This window comes from Drosophila serrata, unplaced genomic scaffold (assembly GCF_035046125.1).
Source record: "Drosophila serrata isolate PLE 108 unplaced genomic scaffold, ASM3504612v1 contig_362, whole genome shotgun sequence".
Classification (NCBI taxonomy): Eukaryota; Metazoa; Arthropoda; class Insecta; order Diptera; family Drosophilidae; genus Drosophila; species Drosophila serrata.
In genome coordinates this window covers 306,633-331,426 of record NW_028257260.1, presented here as the reverse complement: position 1 = coordinate 331,426, position 24,794 = coordinate 306,633, and the positions used below count along the sequence as shown (strand labels likewise).

The window sequence follows — 24,794 nt, the reverse complement described above, 5'->3', positions numbered from 1 at the left end:
ATGGTAGATACAGAAAAATATACAAAAAAACATATATTTTACAATATGGAAGTAAAAAGCCACACTCAAGCCCACATTCTGATACACACTGATATTGATAAATGATTAATGATTAATGATTAATGATAACGATAACGATAGATTTAGATACAAGATTCAAGACAAGATCCGATTTAGTAAACAAAATCTCACTAACTAAGCGTGCGCGTATTTTAGGTACAAGATCCACGACAACCATTAATGGAAATAATACTAAACTGCTTTTTATACCTCAGATATGTTTCTATATATGTATGTATCTATATGTACGAAGAGATATCTCCAAACACACACCACACACAATGCAATGTAATCGAAGTAAAAGGATAACTTAATTCAACTCAGCATGCCCAAAACTTGTCGTCGTCTTAAGGTCCTTAAATACCGATATTTTGATAGGTAGCTAGAGATGACAAATTCATTTATGAATGTGTAACTTTTATATATTTTTAGGAAACTTGTTCAATTGATACGCTTTTTCCAAACATAAAAATCTAAATGTGCATTATCGAACAAAACAAAAAACAAAAAAAAAAACGAAAACGAAAACAAAAAAAAAACGAGAAAAACAGAAAATAATACACCATCAGAACTCGTGAGTGTCTCGGATTGTTAAATAGTTTCTTCCGGGACTCTCTCCAACTTGGGTAGAACTTTGGCGATCTACGATCTATGACAAATTAAGCTCAATATATATATATACCTATATATATCATAGCTGTATTCCGTATCATAATTGTATATTCTTTTCACGGAATAGAATCGAATTGTAAGGTGGGCAATATACATAGATAGAGATACCAGATACTTTCTCATGCGTATCTGATGGATTCGTATGCCCAAGTGACGCCAATAATGGACATGGAAATGTATTGTGATTTGAGTTCTAAACAGTAATCTGTGTGTATGTTTCTTCTGTTATGGGTGTGTGTACATAGGAACGACAAGTTCAATATATACATACATATATATATATATATTCAACTGGCAAAATGTACATGTTTTGTATCGATAATTACATATATAATTTAACTTCAACTTCAATAAGTTATGGTACTGATTGCTACATAGCGTTCGTTAACTGACAAAACAATGCAGCAGAAAGCAGAAAGCAAATTAATTAAATTAATGCATATCAGTGATCACAATAATGATGATGTACATAATTTGTAAGCAATTGGGGCATTCTGAGCCATCTTAACAGCTGCGGCAGGTGCAAACATTGGTGGCCCTTGCAACATGAAGACTCAATCTTCTGGTCACAAAACGAATTTTTAAACCAAAATTTGCTCACACAACACAACATAAGTAAGTTCTTTTAAGATTGCTTTTATATTTCAAATTTCCTGGAGTTGGTCGACCTTTAATAAAGAATGATTAAGGACTTCATTAGGCAACCAATAGTGTTGCAAGGACTTCTGTTCTATATTCACTTTATGTTGCCATTTGCCACACCTGCTAAGAGCTATTGAATGGCCTACAAAAAAAAAACAAATTAATTAAAATAAAAGTGTATGTGCCAGCAGCGACACACACACACACACACACACACACATCCCAAGAAATGTACGTACATACATATATATCTATTCATAGTACCGAGAAAAAAATATTCATTCAATTCAAAACCCTTTAAGTGTGTACATAAGCCTAGCGGTAAATAATATGACATGTATGTATTATGTATAGTAAAAAATATAACTTCCATATTGAGTATTTTTCATATTACCTTTAATAGAATAAAGATTATCGTATTATTCAAAAATATTTTACAACAACTATTTAGCATCAACAACAATTTACAAAAAAAAAGAGACATACATTGATTAACCGCCGAATTTGAATTTAAATTTTAGTGCGCCATCAGTAACCGCCATTTGAGTTATCCGACAAATTTGAATTTGAATTTAAATAGTCGATCAGTTTCCGCCACGTAAGTAAATCGATAAATTTAAATTACAATTTAACAACTTTTAACAACAATAATAATTTACAACAAGAAAAGACAAAAAGTATGTTAATTTACCTGGCAAATTTGAATTCAAACAAACTATCAGTACCCGCCCTTTCAGTTAATTTGAATTTAAATTGTCGATCAATTGCCGCCAAGTAAATCGATAAATTTGAATTCAAATTTAAAAGACCGATGAAAATCCGCAAGCAAACCGAAATTAGTTATGTTGTAGTTAGATGTACAACTATAATCTCACAACGCCCGCCAAATTTGAATTCAAATTCAAATAGACTTTTAGTACCCGCCCTATCAGTTAATCAACTAATTTAAATTTGAATTTAAGTAGATCAGTTGCCGCCAACCTGTTGTTCATAATAAGTTGTTTTTGTTGTTGTTGTTGTTGTCTTAAATTTACAAAAACAAAAGACGGAAAATATAATAATTGAACCGCCAAATTTGAATTCAAATTCAAATAAATTATCAGTACCCGCCCCATTAGTTAAACGAAAAATTTGAATTTAAATAGTCGATCAGTTGCCGCCACGTTGGTAAATCGATAAGTTTCGATGACGATAAAAGCCCAAAATATAAGATAATCAGTGAAAAACGACCTGGTCACAATAACAAAAATTTGCATATATTACAATGAATTGGCAAAAAATTAAATTTGTTTGCTGCTGCTTTCTGTTCGCCTGGTATTTCAGGTCGAAAATTAAGAAATTGCCACGGGAATCGATGCCTTATTCTCTAAGTAGTGCAATTTAGCTTAACCGCCAAATTCGAATTTAAATTGACCGCCAACGATGAATTAATGGATAAGTCACGCACTGAAAGTTTACAATATGGTCTTACTGCCCAAAATATACAATATGGTCAGGCTGGCGAAAAGTGCAAAATTCAAATTTAAATTTAAATTGTCCGCCAACGATAAATTAATCGATAAATCAGTCAACCGAATGTTCACAATATGGCCACACTGGTCAAAAGTTACAATATGGTCACACTGGCAAAAGTGTGCAAAATTCAAATTTGAATTTAAATTAACCGCCACCGATAAATTAATCGATAAACCGCGCAATCCAAAAATTTCATTATGGACACACTGGCCAACAATTCTAGGGTGTGGTGACACTGGCAAGTGGTTTATATTTTTGTAATTGCATACTTTTGGGGGTGGTGTAGCATACTTTTGGGGGGTAAAATGAATTTGCAAAAAATTAAATTTGCTTGCTGCTGATTTCTGTTCGCCTGGTATTTCAGGTTGAAAATTAAGCGACATCGAGCGCATCGAAGGCTTGGTTTTGCAACACACAACCGCACGATTTACACAGTATGCACAACACACAACCGCACGAAGTATACAGTATGTACAACAACAACAACATCAATTACAACAACAACAAAAATTACAACAACAACAACAACAAAAATTACAACAACAACAACAACAAAAATTACAACAACAACAACAACAAAAACAACAAAAATTACAACAACAACAAAAACAACAAAAATTACAACAACAACAAAAACAACAAAATCTACAAAAACAACAAATTTGATTTTTAATACAAATTGTCATTCAGCACCCAATCAATTAAATTAAACAGCAGATATTATTTATTTTTTAAAACGTTTTATTAAAATTTCTTTTCGATTGGGGTTCGGCTGCACAAAAAAATATATGTTGCATTTATTTCATAGTAAACGCCCATGTGTATGTGTGTGTGTGTGTGTGTGTGTTAACGCTAAATGTAGCTTCTTAGGTAATCGGTAAAATGTTAGTTTCCTGGTTGGTTTGTCTTTTCCCAATCGGTTTGTGGATGGCTCCTGTGAAAGCAATTACAATATTTATAGATTGCGGCTTACGGGCTTCGAGTTACGAGTTGCCAGTTACGGGTTACGAGTATCATCGCTGTGTCCAGGTAAGGTACTGCTTACAACTTACAACTATTAAACATTACTTTCGTTATTGGCAGCGACCTGCTTGGCTCCCGATCCGCTGCCAGATCCCCCGGCTGCTACTCGGGCACGGGTAAATTTGCTAATGGACGTGGGCGATGCCGAGGCAGCAGCAGCAGCGGCAGCTGCATCCAACCGGAGACTATTCCCGGCCGGATAGACGCAACCCTTGCGCCGTCGTCCCGCCGGAGAACCGGCACCTCTATCACCGATTTGTACTAGGCTGGACAGATCATCGCTGCGCGAGAAGACAAACTCCTCCGAGGAGAGGCGCTTCCGCACCCTTCCACCGACCACATCCGGTTTCTTGCCATTGCTAAGCGGCGAGGGCGAGGCGGGTGCCACCAGCGCCGGAGTCTCTATGCCATTGCCACCGCCCAGGACGGGGAAGTGGGATTCCAGGACGCCGGGTCGCATGAGAATCTCCTCCAGGTGGGGACCGCCATTCTGACGAGCCGGCGTTGCAAACTGCTCCAGTGATGAGCTGGCACTATAGAAACTCGTGTCCGCGGAGCCCTCGGAACCGCATTTGGCATGCTCTGAGCGAGTGCAGCAGCCGCGCTGGGCATCTCGGCCGCAGGGACAATGGGGACAAAGTCGCAGGCAGTGCTCTTCCGTCAGGATGTCGCTGTCGCTGAAGGTTAGCTTCTTCACCGGTGGCGCTGGCCTCGCTGGCACATGATCCTGATCCCCATCCAGGGGATCGGCCGATTTGGAACTCTGCACCGCATTGGCAGCATGGGGCAGCTTCAGCCTCTGCAGGCTGTGGGCCGAGGCTGACTCGAAGCTGTCGTCACTGGAGTCGAGGCTGTGCGCCGCCGGCGACTGATCCGGGAAGATGCGCGGAAAGGTGACAAAGACCCGACCCAGTCGCTTGTATTGATCCTGGGTCCTGCTATCCTCCGCACAGCCAGCCAGATTCTCGGTGAACTTGGGCGCTCTCCGCATGACCTTGGGCGTATGCAGCTGCGACTCAAAAATGTCCTCCAGCGGCACCTTGGGCCCGGCCACGCCCATGTGCTGCAGATACCGCTCGATGCTGTTGGCCAGGCTGATGGGGACGCTGGTGCGCGAGGAGACGCTGGAGATCTCGGACAGAGTCTCGGGGCTGGCCAGTGGTGCCAGGCCGTACCAGTCATCATGCAATAGGTCCACGCCCTGCGGCACTGCACCGCCGGCATCCGAGGCTCTCCGCAGGGCCTGCACCTGGGCCAATGGCAGCGATCTGGGTTTCTTCTCGGAATGCTGTCGTTCCAGCAGGGATCTCTCTGGCAGCGACGGCGGTGGGGTCAGGGCCATGTCAAAGGCCACCGCCTTGAGGCGAGGAATTGCCACCTCCTCCGGAAACGGTTCGGCATTTCCAATGACCGTCCCCGTCGTCTCTGAGCTCATCAACGATGGACTCTGGCGCAGGGCCACCGTGGCCAGGCTGTCGTCCAGGGCGCTTGATATGTCGTACGGCGTGGTGGCCGAGCTGAGCTGGCTGCGTCCAAAAATGCTGCCCGCCAGTGAGGACGCCTTGCTACCACCACAGCCGGTGGCCGAGCAGAGGCGCTGTGGCTGCAATGGCGGCGCTGAGCCATTGGTGAAGGACGTCTCCAGGCAGAGTTTGTGCTGCGCCGTCGGCGTCAGGGCGAGGCAGTTGCTCAGATTTGTGTAGGAACTTTGCGAGGGCCGCTTGCAGTGCTGCGATTGCGCTGACGTTTGCATCTGGCCGGAGTCCGTGTCCGTTTCTGGTCCGGATCGGCGCATCGGATCCGTTGTCCCATAACCGCTGCAATGCGGCTGCGGTTTCTGGTCCTGATCCTGATCCTGCCCTTCATTCGATGCTGTGGAGAATGCATTCGAGGTCTGACGCTGGGGCTTGCGTGGCCCACTCGTTGTTACAACCTAAGGGGAAATGGTGAGAGGGAAAAGTATCAGTGTTTGCATGATTTGAGCTCTAAGCCTTGATAAAGGTCTACATTGTAGTCCTACTAGAATTTGATTTGATTTGATTCTTTTCGTTTATACTTGATCTTTTTTTAAAAACAATTACAAACTAGTTGTAAATAGATTCGATTTTTTTGTAGCAAATATAAACGCAAAGTTTGGCTTAATGAATTCAAGACAAGAAACCAATCAATCAAATCAATCGTGATTTATACAGCTCGTAGTTAGTTACATATGAATGCAGAAAGAGACGAGTAGATGTTGCGAGCGAGAGAGTGGGATGCATGTATGTACAGCAGTGTGACAGATGAGCGAGAGAGAGAGAGGAAAGAGACAGATGCAGATAGCGAGTGACTAAGTACAGTTGCGTCAAAGTGAAGCGAGTGGGGGGTAGTACAGTACAGATTTATTGCTCATGACTCGACAGTTAAATAGTTCGATAGGTCGCTGTGGTAGAGGTGTGGTTTGGTTAGTTGGATAGGAGCTTACAGGTGCAAGACACAATATCGAGATTGGTTTTCGTTGTACATATACAGCGAGTACGATTACATTTAGAGAGTTTACAAAATTGTTGGGTTGTTTGTTTGGTTTTTTTGTTTGAAGTTGGGTTAAGAGCGGGAGAGAGAAATATACATAGAGAGAGGTAGAGAGAGAGAGAAAGAGACTTGTAATTCGGTTGACATATTTAAGAAATAAGTTTGGTTTTAACGAGAGCAAAATGGAAAGTTGCTTTTAGTCGTTGGTTTAATGATTACATTTTTTTTTGTTTTGTTTTTCTTAAATAGAATTACGCTGGCGGCTGTACCTGGTATCTGTATCTTGTGTTGTCGTAGTTGTTGTAGTTGTAACTGTTGTAGTTGTAGTTATTGTCGTGTTATCATTACGTCTACGAGTGGTACATGCCTTTGCGGTTCGATCTCTACAAGACACGACCTGCGCACATCATCGGATGGTCGGATTATCGGATGATCGGGTCACATACAAATCGGTAATTGGTAAAAATGGTAATCGGTTATCGATAATCGGTATTTTTCACATACGCATATCGTCGAAAAGAAGCAAAACGAAAGCATAAATAAGTTGATAAGTGATTTCACAAGTTATTTGATCTAAATCGGAGAAATGTATCTCTTGGGGGCGGGTCGAATCGGTCTGAATATTGATTTTAGGAAGTGTGGGGGTCACGGGGTCATCCTGTAGCCTGCCTGACCACTACTCTCTCATTGCAACTACATAGCTCACAGCGAAGGGCAAGTCTTCATCCCAGCTCAGCGGAAAGCGCAACTACTTCGTCTATCACATGATTTTTGCCATTCCAGAAGCTTTACAACAATTTATGTAACATCCATTCCCATGCAGCAGATTTTTTTTTTTGGGGGTCAGTAATTGATTGTGTGTGTGTGTGAGTGATTAGGTATAATAAATCGAGGCTTAAATAAAAATTAAATTGAACAAACTTACCAAAATGAAATCCGGATAAAGAACTCAATATGAAAATCATCATCAAAAGTTGTGTGTGCAATAATTTTGAAACCGATACGATGATACTCTTGCCAAACATATAACATTCGAGCATTGCTTCACATTTCGTCAAAATCAGTTCCATCTGCAGTACATTCTAGTGGGAAAGACAGGGCTTCGATAATGCTACTTACAAGAATTACAAATCTACTACAAGTCCTACACTTGCCCACCTCTGGGATGGTTACAAATCAAAATTAATAATTAGTTGTGGCTGTGTATATTCGTCATATAAAACAAACAGATTTAAGAGAAAAAAATGTATATAAATAAGAGATATAAGTATAGAGAGCGTAACGCGGAGATTAAATAAACGAAATGCAAATTACAATTCTTTCACTTAGACGACTATTGGGCAAGGATTAGTCTAGGACCTTATAATGACAAGATGCATAACGTTTATACATTAATATACATATAAAAAAATATTTAGAAGAACCTAGGTTTGCTTTCACGTATCATCTTGTTATTATAAAGCCATTGGTTTACTCTTAAGCGATCTAAACATAAAATACAAGTACATAAATTAAACTTAGAAGTAATTGTAAACATTTAAAGTCCATTGTCAGTGCCTCACACAGCGATAAATACAAGATAAATATTACGATTAGTGTGTGGTGCTGGCTAAGTATCTGGGGTTCCTAACTCTAAACACACACTTGTCCCAAGGCGAGTATGTCTTGGTATTTGACAAAAAACAAAAAAAAAAAAAACTAAAGCAAAACGGCAATAAATAAATACAATAAACAAATAAATGTCGCACAATTCAACAAATGCACTGAAACCATAAGGGAGTGTTGGCCTTAGACTAGATATAGCGTTAATCGTAATTGGCTTTACAAAAATATGTTGATAGATTGTGGCGCACAGGTGTGTGTAAGTGTTTGGTGTAACTGTTGGGGTTCGTAATGAGTTTGTGGTTGGTTGGTGGTTTTGTGGCTTGCGTGGCTTCGGTTCGGCGACCTATGGCCTTAAGGCTACACTAAGGGCAAGGTACAGTACGGTACAATTCAGACGAACCAAACTAACTAGATCGGTGCTGCGTACTCTATATATATATATATGTATATGCTAAGGGCTAGTTAGACTATATATACGGTTCTAGGACAACGACGAAGACGACGTGGTGTAAGGTGTCGGTATCGGTATCAGAATCGGTATCGCTATCCATTCCATTCCACTCCATTTCCAAGTCGGATTTGGTCCGATCAACTGGCTGTGGAATAGCTGTGCACCGAGGAGCTGCGATCGTCATCGACCTCCCCAATTACCTTCTTGAGGGCGGCAAGGACCTTGTCGGGCATATGATCCTGCAACATCACCGGCGAGATGAGCACTTCGTCAAAGTCTGTGGAATCGGCCCAGATGGCTTGGTAAACAGGCTCCCGGTTCTTTAGAACATTTCTGAAAAAATACACAAGATCTTTAATGAAATACAGTTTGTGGCAAGAGTTTACTGAAAATATATATAGCTATATAGCTATGTAGGTATCTACTATCTAAGTAATAAATGTATTACGGAAATTCCTCCTAATTAAATTTGAAGGCCAAAAAAGCTTGATCAAACTACAAAGTTTATGTTTCTATTTACATTTATGAACTCTTAAAACAAAACATTAGTCATTTCTATATATTTATAATAAGTAATCTGCTTTTACAATGTAGATTTTAAATGTTTCTTTGGGGTTTAGCATAACATTTAAAAAATTAACAAATAAACCCAAACAATTAACTATATTTTGAAGATCTTAAGAGCTCAAAATCGAGTTCTTAACTATTTCTCTAAAAGGTTATTATAATGGAAATTTAATTATTCGTATGATAGGAATCTTGAATCTTCAAATCTTGATTTTTGGAATCTGAAGGGATTTCCGTTACACTTTTCTATATAATTTAAAGAAGTTTTTAGGCAATATTTTAAAGGGCCTGAGTTCATGCGGGGACTGTTAATCATGAATCATAATTAGCTAATACTCTAACGAGAGCTGGACAGGGCGACAGCGAGAGAAAGACAACAAGAACGAGAAGGAGGAGACGAGTCTGATAAAGAAATGGGCGAGACATGCAGCCGGTGGTACTTTCTCATGCAACAAAGACTTACAAAACAGAAAAATAAGAAAATGAAAAGGAAATTCAATGTGAGGAGGTTCTCTAAAACTCAGAGATTGTCACTAGTTTATCACACACAAACCAAACAAGCTACTATTGTGTTTATGCGAAGCCGAATTCATGTATTTATAAATTTATTCTAGTTTATGAATTGGGGGAAAATGAGAGTCCTTAAATATAATTTCATGTAATTAAGTTTATTATTAAATTAGGTGGCATATAAAGCTAAAATTGATATGGCATTACTCAGATTCTTTTGGTGTTATATTATAAAAAAAAAAGATCTAATATAATTTATAAGTTTCCATTTGTTTTGTTTACCAATAAGCAATAAGTTTATTATTACATAAACTGCCATCTTTTTTTTTTTTTAATATAAATTCATGAATTCGTGGGCTTCGCATAAACAGGGGACTAAGCAGATTTCATGAATTCGAGAATTTATGAAATGCATAACAAGGTAAACGACACGTAGAAAGTATGCAAAAGAAAGGGAGTGTAAGTTAGAGAGGGAGCACGAGCATGGGCAAGAGAAAGAAAGAGAGAGTAGTGGGAGAGAGAGAGAGAGAGAGACAGAAGAGATAGAGATAGAGATCGAGTTGAGTTACTGCAGCGCCGCTCAAGCTCTTCTTCCCATCTGTTTTTTTTTTTTTTAATTTTTTTAATGCGTTTGCGTGCTCGTATCTGTGTGTAGATGCGGGTGCAGGTGTATGTGTCGTTGTGTGTTTGTGTGTGCCTACCTCCAACCACTGTCGTATTTTTGCCTGCAAAACATTTTCAAAATTAATTTCTTTTCTCTAATTTCAAGCAGCGTATTCATGCCCCAAAAAGTGCACATCAAATTAAATATATATATTTTTAAGAACTTCTAAACTTTAAATGACAATTTAATTGGTTATTTGAAATATTTTTTAATTAGAAATCTATGAAAAATATTGCTCAATCCAAAATACCGCAAAGTTTGACATATGGAAATTTGAAATATAAAAAAATATATATATAAATATATTTTTTTGTTAACCTCTATAATTAAAATTTTAGCAACATTATTTTAAACTATAAATCTTATAAAATATTGATCATCAGTTTTCCCGTCACAAATAGATACAGCATTAATCTAACGATATTTTCAGAAATTCCTGGTAAAAAGTACTACACTCCAGAATTGATATCTTTTAGCAGCTTTTTTTTTGGGACATGAATACGTAGCCTTTTTTAAGGAATAAATCAGGACTTTGGGACTTGGGACTGTGGCAAACAGAATTGGTACCGTGGAAATAAAATAGGTTCGAAGCCAAAAACATAAACACAACAAAACCGAAAGAAAGCAGAAGCAAGCAACATGTGAGCGCTTCGCCTAATTAATTCACAGCTTATGAAGTGATACCCTGTAATTTTAATATATCTTCAGTACGAGCAAAATTGCTCAAAAAAAAAAAAAAAAAAAAAAAAAACAAAGAACCTTAAATTAATGACCGAAATAGTAGTCCTAATAAGTTATTGTTGCCAGTTCAAATGTAGTTCCCAACGTTATCTATTATATTAGGGACATGGATTGATTATAATACACGGTTGTATCTTATCTGTTGCGATTTAATTTATTTTATATTCGTATTTGTTTACCCTTAACTATAAGTATTTGTTTTATATTTAACAGAAATTAGACTACCTGTCGTAATTATAAACTATATATTTAAATAATTGCAGGGTGTTATTATTTCAGTCAGGAGCTTGTAAAGCGGATAAGCACTCATTTCCGACCCTATATTTTATACATTTTCTTGATCAGCATTAATAGGCAAATCTTTCTGGCCATCTCAGGAAGCAAAACAAGCTTTTTCAATTTTTTCAAAAAAATGAAAGGGGTGACATCGTTAAAATTTTGAAAAATCCAAAAAATAATTGGATTTCTCAAAACTTTAAAATTAGTAAGCAGATTTGTTTAGCGCCAAATAACTAATACAGGAGCGGTTTCCGAATTGAAATTAATGCATTTTTGGCAAAGTTATGCGATTTTTAAACTTTGACTGTCCCAAAAAATACTACAAAATTATTAATTAAAAATTTCGATTTCAAGAATCCTGCAGAGGAAACTATAATTTTAATCTGTGAAGGAGCCATTTCCGACCCTATAAATCATATATATTCTTGATCAGCATTAACAGGCGAATCTTTCTGGCCATCTCAGGAAGCAAAACAAGCTTTTCCAATTTTTTCAAAAAAATTAAAGGGGTTACATCGTTAAAATTGTGAAAAATCTAAAAAATAATTGGATTTCTCAAAACTTTATAATTAGTAAGCAGATTTGTTAAGCGCCAAATAACTAATACAGAACCGCTTTCCGAATTGAAATTTATGCATTTTTGACAAAGTTATGCGATTTTTAAACTTTGACTGTCCCAAAAAATACTACAAAATTATTAAGCAATAATTTCGATTTCAAGAATCCTGCAGAGGAAACTATAAATTTAATCAGTGAAGGAGCCATTTCCGACCCTACAAATCATATATATTCTTGATCAGCATTAACAGGCTAATCTTTCTGGCCATCTCAGGAAGCAAAACAAGCTTTTCCAATTTTTTCAAAAAAATTAAAGGGGTTACATCGTTAAAATTGTGAAAAATCTAAAAAAAAATTGGATTTCTCAAAACTTTATAATTAGTAAGCAGATTTGTTAAGCGCCAAATAACTAATACAGGAACGCTTTCCGAATTGAAATTTATGCATTTTTGACAAAGTTATGAGATTTTTAAACTTTGACTGTCCCAAAAAATACTACAAAATTATTAATTAAAAATTTCGATTTCAAGAATCCTGCAGAGGAAACTATAATTTTAATCAGTGAAGGAGCCATTTCCGACCCTACAAATCATATATATTCTTGATCAGCATTAACGGGCGAATCTTTCTGGCCATCTCAGGAAGCAAAACAAGCTTTTCCAATTTTTTCAAAAAAATTAAAGGGCTTACATCGTTAAAATTGTGAAAAATCTAAAAAATAATTGGATTTCTCAAAACTTTAAAATTAGTATGCAGATTTGTTAAGCGCCAAACAACTAATACAGGAACGCTTTCCGAATTAAAATTGATGCATTATTGACAAAGTTATGCGATTTTTAAACTTTGACTGTCCCAAAAAATACTACAAAATTATTAATTAAAAATTTCGATTTCAAGAATCCTGCAGAGGAAACTATAATTTTAATCAGTGAAGGAGCCATTTCCGACCCTATAAATCATATATATTATTGATCAGCATTAACAGGCGAATCTTTCTGGCCATCTCAGGAAGCAAAACAAGCTTTTCCAATTTTTTCAAAAAAATTAAAGGGGTTACATCGTTAAAATTGTGAAAAATCTAAAAAATAATTGGATTTCTCAAAACTTTATAATTAGTAAGCAGATTTGTTAAGCGCCAAATAACTAATACAGGAACGCTTTCCGAATTGAAATTTATGCATTTTTGACAAAGTTATGAGATTTTTAAACTTTGACTGTCCCAAAAAATACTACAAAATTATTAATTAAAAATTTCGATTTCAAGAATCCTGCAGAGGAAACTATAATTTTAATCAGTGAAGGAGCCATTTCCGACCCTATAAATCATATATATTATTGATCAGCATTAACAGGCGAATCTTTCTGGCCATCTCAGGAAGCAAAACAAGCTTTTCCAATTTTTTCAAAAAAATTAAAGGGGTTACATCGTTAAAATTGTGAAAAATCTAAAAAATAATTGGATTTCTCAAAACTTTATAATTAGTAAGCAGATTTGTTAAGCGCCAAATAACTAATACAGAACCGCTTTCCGAATTGAAATTTATGCATTTTTGACAAAGTTATGCGATTTTTAAACTTTGACTGTCCCAAAAAATACTACAAAATTATTAAGCAATAATTTCGATTTCAAGAATCCTGCAGAGGAAACTATAATTTTAATCAGTGAAGGAGCCATTTCCGACCCTACAAATCATATATATTCTTGATCAGCATTAACAGGCGAATCTTTCTGGCCATCTCAGGAAGCAAAACAAGCTTTTCCAATTTTTTCAAAAAAATTAAAGGGCTTACATCGTTAAAATTGTGAAAAATCTAAAAAATAATTGGATTTCTCAAAACTTTAAAATTAGTATGCAGATTTGTTAAGCGCCAAACAACTAATACAGGAACGCTTTCCGAATTAAAATTGATGCATTATTGACAAAGTTATGCGATTTTTAAACTTTGACTGTCCCAAAAAATACTACAAAATTATTAATTAAAAATTTCGATTTCAAGAATCCTGCAGAGGAAACTATAATTTTAATCAGTGAAGGAGCCATTTCCGACCCTATAAATCATATATATTATTGATCAGCATTAACAGGCGAATCTTTCTGGCCATCTCAGGAAGCAAAACAAGCTTTTCCAATTTTTTCAAAAAAATTAAAGGGGTTACATCGTTAAAATTGTGAAAAATCTAAAAAATAATTGGATTTCTCAAAACTTTATAATTAGTAAGCAGATTTGTTAAGCGCCAAATAACTAATACAGGAACGCTTTCCGAATTGAAATTTATGCATTTTTGACAAAGTTATGAGATTTTTAAACTTTGACTGTCCCAAAAAATACTACAAAATTATTAATTAAAAATTTCGATTTCAAGAATCCTGCAGAGGAAACTATAATTTTAATCAGTGAAGGAGCCATTTCCGACCCTATAAATCATATATATTATTGATCAGCATTAACAGGCGAATCTTTCTGGCCATCTCAGGAAGCAAAACAAGCTTTTCCAATTTTTTCAAAAAAATTAAAGGGGTGACATCGTTAAAATTGTGAAAAATCTAAAAAATAATTGGATTTCTCAAAACTTTATAATTAGTAAGCAGATTTGTTAAGCGCCAAATAACTAATACAGGAACGCTTTCCGAATTGAAATTGATGCATTTTTGACAAAGTTATGCGATTTTTAAACTTTGACTGTCCCAAAAAATACTACAAAATTATTAATTAAAAATTTCGATTTCAAGAATCCTGCAGAGGAAACTATAATTTTAATCTGTGAAGGAGCCATTTCCGACCCTATAAATCATATATATTCTTGATCAGCATTAACAGGCGAATCTTTCTGGCCATCTCAGGAAGCAAAACAAGCTTTTCCAATTTTTTCAAAAAAATTAAAGGGGTTACATCGTTAAAATTGTGAAAAATCTAAAAAATAATTGGATTTCTCAAAACTTTATAATTAGTAAGCAGATTTGTTAAGCGCCAAATAACTAATACAGGAACGCTTTCCGAATTGAAATTTATGCATTTTTGACAAAGTTATGAGATTTTTAAACTTTGACTGTCCCAAAAAATACTACAAAATTATTAATTAAAAATTTCGATTTCAAGAATCCTGCAGAGGAAACTATAATTTTAATCTGTGAAGGAGCCATTTCCGACCCTATAAATCATATATATTCTTGATCAGCATTAACAGGCGAATCTTTCTGGCCATCTCAGGAAGCAAAACAAGCTTTTCCAATTTTTTCAAAAAAATTAAAGGGGTTACATCGTTAAAATTGTGAAAAATCTAAAAAATAATTGGATTTCTCAAAACTTTATAATTAGTAAGCAGATTTGTTAAGCGCCAAATAACTAATACAGGAACGCTTTCCGAATTGAAATTTATGCATTTTTGACAAAGTTATGCAATTTTTAAACTTTGACTGTCCCAAAAAATACTACAAAATTATTAAGCAATAATTTCGATTTCAAGAATCCTGCAGAGGAACCTATAAATTTAATCAGTGAAGGAGCCATTTCCGACCCTGCAAATCATATATATTCTTGATCAGCATTAACAGGCGAATCTTTCTGGCCATCTCAGGAAGCAAAACAAGCTTTTCCAATTTTTTCAAAAAAATTAAAGGGCTTACATCGTTAAAATTGTGAAAAATCTAAAAAATAATTGGATTTCTCAAAACTTTAAAATTAGTATGCAGATTTGTTAAGCGCCAAATAACTAATACAGGAACGCTTTCCGAATTAAAATTGATGCATTTTTGACAAAGTTATGCGATTTTTAAACTTTGACTGTCCCAAAAAATACTACAAAATTATTAATTAAAAATTTCGATTTCAAGAATCCTGCAGAGGAAACTATAATTTTAATCAGTGAAGGAGCCATTTCCGACCCTATAAATCATATATATTATTGATCAGCATTAACAGGCGAATCTTTCTGGCCATCTCAGGAAGCAAAACAAGCTTTTCCAATTTTTTCAAAAAAATTAAAGGGGTGACATCGTTAAAATTGTGAAAAATCTAAAAAATAATTGGATTTCTCAAAACTTTATAATTAGTAAGCAGATTTGTTAAGCGCCAAATAACTAATACAGGAACGCTTTCCGAATTGAAATTGATGCATTTTTGACAAAGTTATGCGATTTTTAAACTTTGACTGTCCCAAAAAATACTACAAAATTATTAATTAAAAATTTCGATTTCAAGAATCCTGCAGAGGAAACTATAATTTTAATCAGTGAAGGAGCCATTTCCGACCCTATAAATCATATATATTCTTGATCAGCATTAACAGGCGAATCTTTCTGGCCATCTCAGGAAGCAAAACAAGCTTTTCCAATTTTTTCAAAAAAATTAAAGGGGTTACATCGTTAAAATTGTGAAAAATCTAAAAAATAATTGGATTTCTCAAAACTTTATAATTAGTAAGCAGATTTGTTAAGCGCCAAATAACTAATACAGGAACGCTTTCCGAATTGAAATTTATGCATTTTTGTCAAAGTTATGAGATTTTTAAACTTTGACTGTCCCAAAAAATACTACAAAATTATTAATTAAAAATTTCGATTTCAAGAATCCTGCAGAGGAAACTATAATTTTAATCTGTGAAGGAGCCATTTCCGACCCTATAAATCATATATATTCTTGATCAGCATTAACAGGCGAATCTTTCTGGCCATCTCAGGAAGCAAAACAAGCTTTTCCAATTTTTTCAAAAAAATTAAAGGGGTTACATCGTTAAAATTGTGAAAAATCTAAAAAATAATTGGATTTCTCAAAACTTTATAATTAGTAAGCAGATTTGTTAAGCGCCAAATAACTAATACAGGAACGCTTTCCGAATTGAAATTTATGCATTTTTGACAAAGTTATGCGATTTTTAAACTTTGACTGTCCCAAAAAATACTACAAAATTATTAAGCAATAATTTCGATTTCAAGAATCCTGCAGAGGAAACTATAAATTTAATCAGTGAAGGAGCCATTTCCGACCCTGCAAATCATATATATTCTTGATCAGCATTAACAGGCGAATCTTTCTGGCCATCTCAGGAAGCAAAACAAGCTTTTCCAATTTTTTCAAAAAAATTAAAGGGGTTACATCGTTAAAATTGTGAAAAATCTAAAAAATAATTGGATTTCTCAAAACTTTATAATTAGTAAGCAGATTTGTTAAGCGCCAAATAACTAATACAGGAACGCTTTCCGAATTAAAATTGATGCATTATTGACAAAGTTATGCGATTTTTAAACTTTGACTGTCCCAAAAAATACTACAAAATTATTAATTAAAAATTTCGATTTCAAGAATCCTGCAGAGGAAACTATAATTTTAATCAGTGAAGGAGCCATTTCCGACCCTACAAATCATATATATTCTTGATCAGCATTAACAGGCGAATCTTTCTGGCCATCTCAGGAAGCAAAACAAGCTTTTCCAATTTTTTCAAAAAAATTAAAGGGGTGACATCGTTAAAATTGTGAAAAATCTAAAAAATAATTGGATTTCTCAAAACTTTATAATTAGTAAGCAGATTTGTTAAGCGCCAAATAACTAATACAGGAACGCTTTCCGAATTGAAATTGATGCATTTTTGACAAAGTTATGCGATTTTTAAACTTTGACTGTCCCAAAATATACTACAAAATTATTAAGCAATAATTTCGATTTCAAGAATCCTGCAGAGGAAACTATAAATTTAATCAGTGAAGGAGCCATTTCCGACCCTACAAATCATATATATTCTTGATCAACATTAACAGGCGAATCTTTCTGGCCATCTCAGGAAGCAAAACAAGCTTTTCCAATTTTTTCAAAAAAATTAAAGGGGTTACATCGTTAAAATTGTGAAAAATCTAAAAAATAATTGGATTTCTCAAAACTTTATAATTAGTAAGCAGATTTGTTAAGCGCCAAATAACTAATACAGGAACGCTTTCCGAATTGAAATTTATGCATTTTTGACAAAGTTATGCGATTTTTAAACTTTGACTGTCCCAAAAAATACTACAAAATTATTAATTAAAAATTTCGATTTCAAGAATCCTGCAGAGGAAACTATAATTTTAATCAGTGAAGGAGCCATTTCCGACCCTACAAATCATATATATTCTTGATCAGCATTAACAGGCGAATCTTTCTGGCCATCTCAGGAAGGAAAACAAGCTTTTCCAATTTTTTCAAAAAAATTAAAGGGGTGACATCGTTAAAATTGTGAAAAATCTAAAAAATAATTGGATTTCTCAAAACTTTATAATTAGTAAGCAGATTTGTTAAGCGCCAAATAACTAATACAGGAACGCTTTCCGAATTGAAATTGATGCATTTTTGACAAAGTTATGCGATTTTTAAACTTTGACTGTCCCAAAATATACTACAAAATTATTAAGCAATAATTTCGATTTCAAGAATCCTGCAGAGGAAACTATAAATTTAATCAGTGAAGGAGCCATTTCCGACCCTACAAATCATATATATTCTTGATCAACATTAACAGGCGAATCTTTCTGGCCATCTCAGGAAGCAAAACAAGCTTTTCCAATTTTTTCAAAAAAATTAAAGGGGTTACATCGTTAAAATTGTGAAAAATCTAAAAAATAATTGGATTTCTCAAAACTTTAAAATTAGTATGCAGATTTGTTAAGCGCCAAATAACTAATACAGGAACGCTTTCCGAATTAAAATTGATGCATTATTGACAAAGTTATGCGATTTTTAAACTTTGACTGTCCCAAAAAATACTACAAAATTATTAATTAAAAATTTCGATTTCAAGAATCCTGCAGAGGAAACTATAATTTTAATCAGTGAAGGAGCCATTTCCGACCCTACAAATCATATATATTCTTGATCAGCATTAACAGGCGAATCTTTCTGGCCATCTCAGGAAGCAAAACAAGCTTTTCCAATTTTTTCAAAAAAATTAAAGGGGTGACATCGTTAAAATTGTGAAAAATCTAAAAAATAATTGGATTTCTCAAAACTTTATAATTAGTAAGCAGATTTGTTAAGCGCCAAATAACTAATACAGGAACGCTTTCCGAATTGAAATTGATGCATTTTTGACAAAGTTATGCGATTTTTAAACTTTGACTGTCCCAAAAAATACTACAAAATTATTAATTAAAAATTTCGATTTCAAGAATCCTGCAGAGGAAACTATAATTTTAATCAGTGAAGGAGCCATTTCCGACCCTACAAATCATATATATTCTTGATCAGCATTAACAGGCGAATCTTTCTGGCCATCTCAGGAAGCAAAACAAGCTTTTCCAATTTTTTCAAAAAAATTAAAGGGCTTACATCGTTAAAATTGTGAAAAATCTAAAAAATAATTGGATTTCTCAAAACTTTAAAATTAGTATGCAGATTTGTTAAGCGCCAAACAACTAATACAGGAACGCTTTCCGAATTAAAATTGATGCATTATTGACAAAGTTATGCGATTTTTAAACTTTGACTGTCCCAAAAAATACTACAAAATTATTAATTAAAAATTTCGATTTCAAGAATCCTGCAGAGGAAACTATAATTTTAATCAGTGAAGGAGCCATTTCCGACCCTATAAATCATATATATTATTGATCAGCATTAACAGGCGAATCTTTCTGGCCATCTCAGGAAGCAAAACAAGCTTTTCCAATTTTTTCAAAAAAATTAAAGGGGTGACATCGTTAAAATTGTGAAAAATCTAAAAAATAATTGGATTTCTCAAAACTTTATAATTAGTAAGCAGATTTGTTAAGCGCCAAATAACTAATACAGGAACGCTTTCCGAATTGAAATTGATGCATTTTTGACAAAGTTATGCGATTTTTAAACTTTGACTGTCCCAAAAAATACTACAAAATTATTAATTAAAAATTTCGATTTCAAGAATCCTGCAGAGGAAACTATAATTTTAATCAGTGAAGGAGCCATTTCCGACCCTATAAATCATATATATTCTTGATCAGCATTAACAGGCGAATCTTTCTGGCCATCTCAGGAAGCAAAACAAGCTTTTCCAATTTTTTCAAAAAAATTAAAGGGGTTACATCGTTAAAATTGTGAAAAATCTAAAAAATAATTGGATTTCTCAAAACTTTATAATTAGTAAGCAGATTTGTTAAGCGCCAAATAACTAATACAGGAACGCTTTCCGAATTGAAATTTATGCATTTTTGTCAAAGTTATGAGATTTTTAAACTTTGACTGTCCCAAAAAATACTACAAAATTATTAATTAAAAATTTCGATTTCAAGAATCCTGCAGAGGAAACTATAATTTTAATCTGTGAAGGAGCCATTTCCGACCCTATAAATCATATATATTCTTGATCAGCATTAACAGGCGAATCTTTCTGGCCATCTCAGGAAGCAAAACAAGCTTTTCCAATTTTTTCAAAAAAATTAAAGGGGTTACATCGTTAAAATTGTGAAAAATCTAAAAAATAATTGGATTTCTCAAAACTTTATAATTAGTAAGCAGATTTGTTAAGCGCCAAATAACTAATACAGGAACGCTTTCCGAATTGAAATTTATGCATTTTTGACAAAGTTATGCGATTTTTAAACTTTGACTGTCCCAAAAAATACTACAAAATTATTAAGCAATAATTTCGATTTCAAGAATCCTGCAGAGGAAACTATAAATTTAATCAGTGAAGGAGCCATTTCCGACCCTGCAAATCATATATATTCTTGATCAGCATTAACAGGCGAATCTTTCTGGCCATCTCAGGAAGCAAAACAAGCTTTTCCAATTTTTTCAAAAAAATTAAAGGGGTTACATCGTTAAAATTGTGAAAAATCTAAAAAATAATTGGATTTCTCAAAACTTTATAATTAGTAAGCAGATTTGTTAAGCGCCAAATAACTAATACAGGAACGCTTTCCGAATTAAAATTGATGCATTATTGACAAAGTTATGCGATTTTTAAACTTTGACTGTCCCAAAAAATACTACAAAATTATTAATTAAAAATTTCGATTTCAAGAATCCTGCAGAGGAAACTATAATTTTAATCAGTGAAGGAGCCATTTCCGACCCTACAAATCATATATATTCTTGATCAGCATTAACAGGCGAATCTTTCTGGCCATCTCAGGAAGCAAAACAAGCTTTTCCAATTTTTTCAAAAAAATTAAAGGGGTGACATCGTTAAAATTGTGAAAAATCTAAAAAATAATTGGATTTCTCAAAACTTTATAATTAGTAAGCAGATTTGTTAAGCGCCAAATAACTAATACAGGAACGCTTTCCGAATTGAAATTGATGCATTTTTGACAAAGTTATGCGATTTTTAAACTTTGACTGTCCCAAAATATACTACAAAATTATTAAGCAATAATTTCGATTTCAAGAATCCTGCAGAGGAAACTATAAATTTAATCAGTGAAGGAGCCATTTCCGACCCTACAAATCATATATATTCTTGATCAACATTAACAGGCGAATCTTTCTGGCCATCTCAGGAAGCAAAACAAGCTTTTCCAATTTTTTCAAAAAAATTAAAGGGGTTACATCGTTAAAATTGTGAAAAATCTAAAAAATAATTGGATTTCTCAAAACTTTATAATTAGTAAGCAGATTTGTTAAGCGCCAAATAACTAATACAGGAACACTTTCCGAATTGAAATTTATGCATTTTTGACAAAGTTATGCGATTTTTAAACTTTGACTGTCCCAAAAAATACTACAAAATTATTAATTAAAAATTTCGATTTCAAGAATCCTGCAGAGGAAACTATAATTTTAATCAGTGAAGGAGCCATTTCCGACCCTACAAATCATATATATTCCTGATCAGCATTAACAGGCGAATCTTTCTGGCCATCTCAGGAAGGAAAACAAGCTTTTCCAATTTTTTCAAAAAAATTAAAGGGGTGACATCGTTAAAATTGTGAAAAATCTAAAAAATAATTGGATTTCTCAAAACTTTATAATTAGTAAGCAGATTTGTTAAGCGCCAAATAACTAATACAGGAACGCTTTCCGAATTGAAATTGATGCATTTTTGACAAAGTTATGCGATTTTTAAACTTTGACTGTCCCAAAATATACTACAAAATTATTAAGCAATAATTTCGATTTCAAGAATCCTGCAGAGGAAACTATAAATTTAATCAGTGAAGGAGCCATTTCCGACCCTACAAATCATATATATTCTTGATCAACATTAACAGGCGAATCTTTCTGGCCATCTCAGGAAGCAAAACAAGCTTTTCCAATTTTTTCAAAAAAATTAAAGGGGTTACATCGTTAAAATTGTGAAAAATCTAAAAAATAATTGGATTTCTCAAAACTTTAAAATTAGTATGCAGATTTGTTAAGCGCCAAATAACTAATACAGGAACGCTTTCCGAATTAAAATTGATGCATTATTGACAAAGTTATGCGATTTTTAAACTTTGACTGTCCCAAAAAATACTACAAAATTATTAATTAAAAATTTCGATTTCAAGAATCCTGCAGAGGAAACTATAATTTTAATCAGTGAAGGAGCCATTTCCGACCCTACAAATCATATATATTCTTGATCAGCATTAACAGGCGAATCTTTCTGGCCATCTCAGGAAGCAAAACAAGCTTTTCCAATTTTTTCAAAAAAATTAAAGGGGTGACATCGTTAAAATTGTGAAAAATCTAAAAAATAATTGGATTTCTCAAAACTTTATAATTAGTAAGCAGATTTGTTAAGCGCCAAATAACTAATACAGGAACGCTTTCCGAATTGAAATTGATGCATTTTTGACAAAGTTATGCGATTTTTAAACTTTGACTGTCCCAAAATATACTACAAAATTATTAAGCAATAATTTCGATTTCAAGAATCCTGCAGAGGAAACTATAAATTTAATCAGTGAAGGAGCCATTTCCGACCCTACAAATCATATATATTCTTGATCAACATTAACAGGCGAATCTTTCTGGCCATCTCAGGAAGCAAAACAAGCTTTTCCAATTTTTTCAAAAAAATTAAAGGGGTTACATCGTTAAAATTGTGAAAAATCTAAAAAATAATTGGATTTCTCAAAACTTTAAAATTAGTATGCAGATTTGTTAAGCGCCAAATAACTAATACAGGAACGCTTTCCGAATTAAAATTGATGCATTATTGACAAAGTTATGCGATTTTTAAACTTTGACTGTCCCAAAAAATACTACAAAATTATTAATTAAAAATTTCGATTTCAAGAATCCTGCAGAGGAAACTATAATTTTAATCAGTGAAGGAGCCATTTCCGACCCTATAAATCATATATATTATTGATCAGCATTAACAGGCGAATCTTTCTGGCCATCTCAGGAAGCAAAACAAGCTTTTCCAATTTTTTCAAAAAAATTAAAGGGGTTACATCGTTAAAATTGTGAAAAATCTAAAAAATAATTGGATTTCTCAAAACTTTAAAATTAGTATGCAGATTTGTTAAGCGCCAAATAACTAATACAGGAACGCTTTCCGAATTAAAATTGATGCATTTTTGACGAAGTTATGCGATTTTTAAACTTTGACTGTCCCAAAAAATACTACAAAATTATTAATTAAAAATTTCGATTTCAAGAATCCTGCAGAGGAAACTATAATTTTAATCAGTGAAGGAGCCATTTCCGACCCTATAAATCATATATATTCTTGATCAGCATTAACAGGCGAATCTTTCTGGCCATCTCAGGAAGCAAAACAAGCTTTTCCAATTTTTTCAAAAAAATTAAAGGGGTTACATCGTTAAAATTGTGAAAAATCTAAAAAATAATTGGATTTCTCAAAACTTTATAATTAGTAAGCAGATTTGTTAAGCGCCAAATAACTAATACAGGAACGCTTTCCGAATTGAAATTTATGCATTTTTGACAAAGTTATGAGATTTTTAAACTTTGACTGTCCCAAAAAATACTACAAAATTATTAATTAAAAATTTCGATTTCAAGAATCCTGCAGAGGAAACTATAATTTTAATCAGTGAAGGAGCCATTTCCGACCCTATAAATCATATATATTATTGATCAGCATTAACAGGCGAATCTTTCTGGCCATCTCAGGAAGCAAAACAAGCTTTTCCAATTTTTTCAAAAAAATTAAAGGGGTTACATCGTTAAAATTGTGAAAAATCTAAAAAATAATTGGATTTCTCAAAACTTTAAAATTAGTATGCAGATTTGTTAAGCGCCAAATAACTAATACAGGAACGCTTTCCGGATTAAAATTGATGCATTTTTGACGAAGTTATGCGATTTTTAAACTTTGACTGTCCCAAAAAATACTACAAAATTATTAATTAAAAATTTCGATTTCAAGAATCCTGCAGAGGAAACTATAATTTTAATCAGTGAAGGAGCCATTTCCGACCCTATAAATCATATATATTCTTGATCAGCATTAACAGGCGAATCTTTCTGGCCATCTCAGGAAGCAAAACAAGCTTTTCCAATTTTTTCAAAAAAATTAAAGGGGTTACATCGTTAAAATTGTGAAAAATCTAAAAAATAATTGGATTTCTCAAAACTTTATAATTAGTAAACAGATTTGTTAAGCGCCAAATAACTAATACAGGAACGCTTTCCGAATTGAAATTTATGCATTTTTGACAAAGTTATGAGATTTTTAAACTTTGACTGTCCCAAAAAATACTACAAAATTATTAATTAAAAATTTCGATTTCAAGAATCCTGCAGAGGAAACTATAAATTTAATCAGTGAAGGAGCCATTTCCGACCCTACAAATCATATATATTCTTGATCAGCATTATCAGGCGAATCTTTCTTTTTAAACTTTGACTGTCCCAAAAAATACTACAAAATTATTAATTAAAAATTTCGATTTCAAGAATCCTGCAGAGGAAACTATAATTTTAATCAGTGAAGGAGCCATTTCCGACCCTATAAATCATATATATTCTTGATCAGCATTAACAGGCGAATCTTTCTGGCCATCTCAGGAAGCAAAACAAGCTTTTCCAATTTTTTCAAAAAAATTAAAGGGGTTACATCGTTAAAATTGTGAAAAATATAAAAAATAA

At 33.8% G+C, this 24,794-nt stretch overlaps 1 protein-coding gene across 12 annotated transcripts in view; it reads right to left on the bottom strand.

Moving 5' to 3' along the window:
* Nucleotides 1–3,612: 3,612 nt before the first annotated feature.
* The window catches only part of inaE (inactivation no afterpotential E), a 73,871-nt gene continuing 52,689 nt past the window's right edge, over nt 3,613–24,794 (bottom strand). For 2 of the 12 annotated variants that reach the window (XM_086838980.1, XM_086838982.1), the window contains 3 exons: nt 10,258–10,281; nt 8,680–8,812; nt 3,613–5,845 (listed from right to left, as the gene is read on the bottom strand). In XM_086838980.1, coding sequence (XP_086695106.1) covers nt 3,947–5,845; nt 8,680–8,812; nt 10,258–10,281 — 2,056 coding nt within the window. In that variant the 3' untranslated portion in view covers nt 3,613–3,946. Of the gene's footprint in view, nt 5,846–6,273; nt 6,821–7,348; nt 7,506–7,612; nt 8,813–10,257; nt 10,282–24,794 lie in introns of those variants that run through there. The other 10 variants (XM_086838987.1, XM_086838991.1, XM_086838983.1 and 7 more) reach the window with 10 other exon arrangements.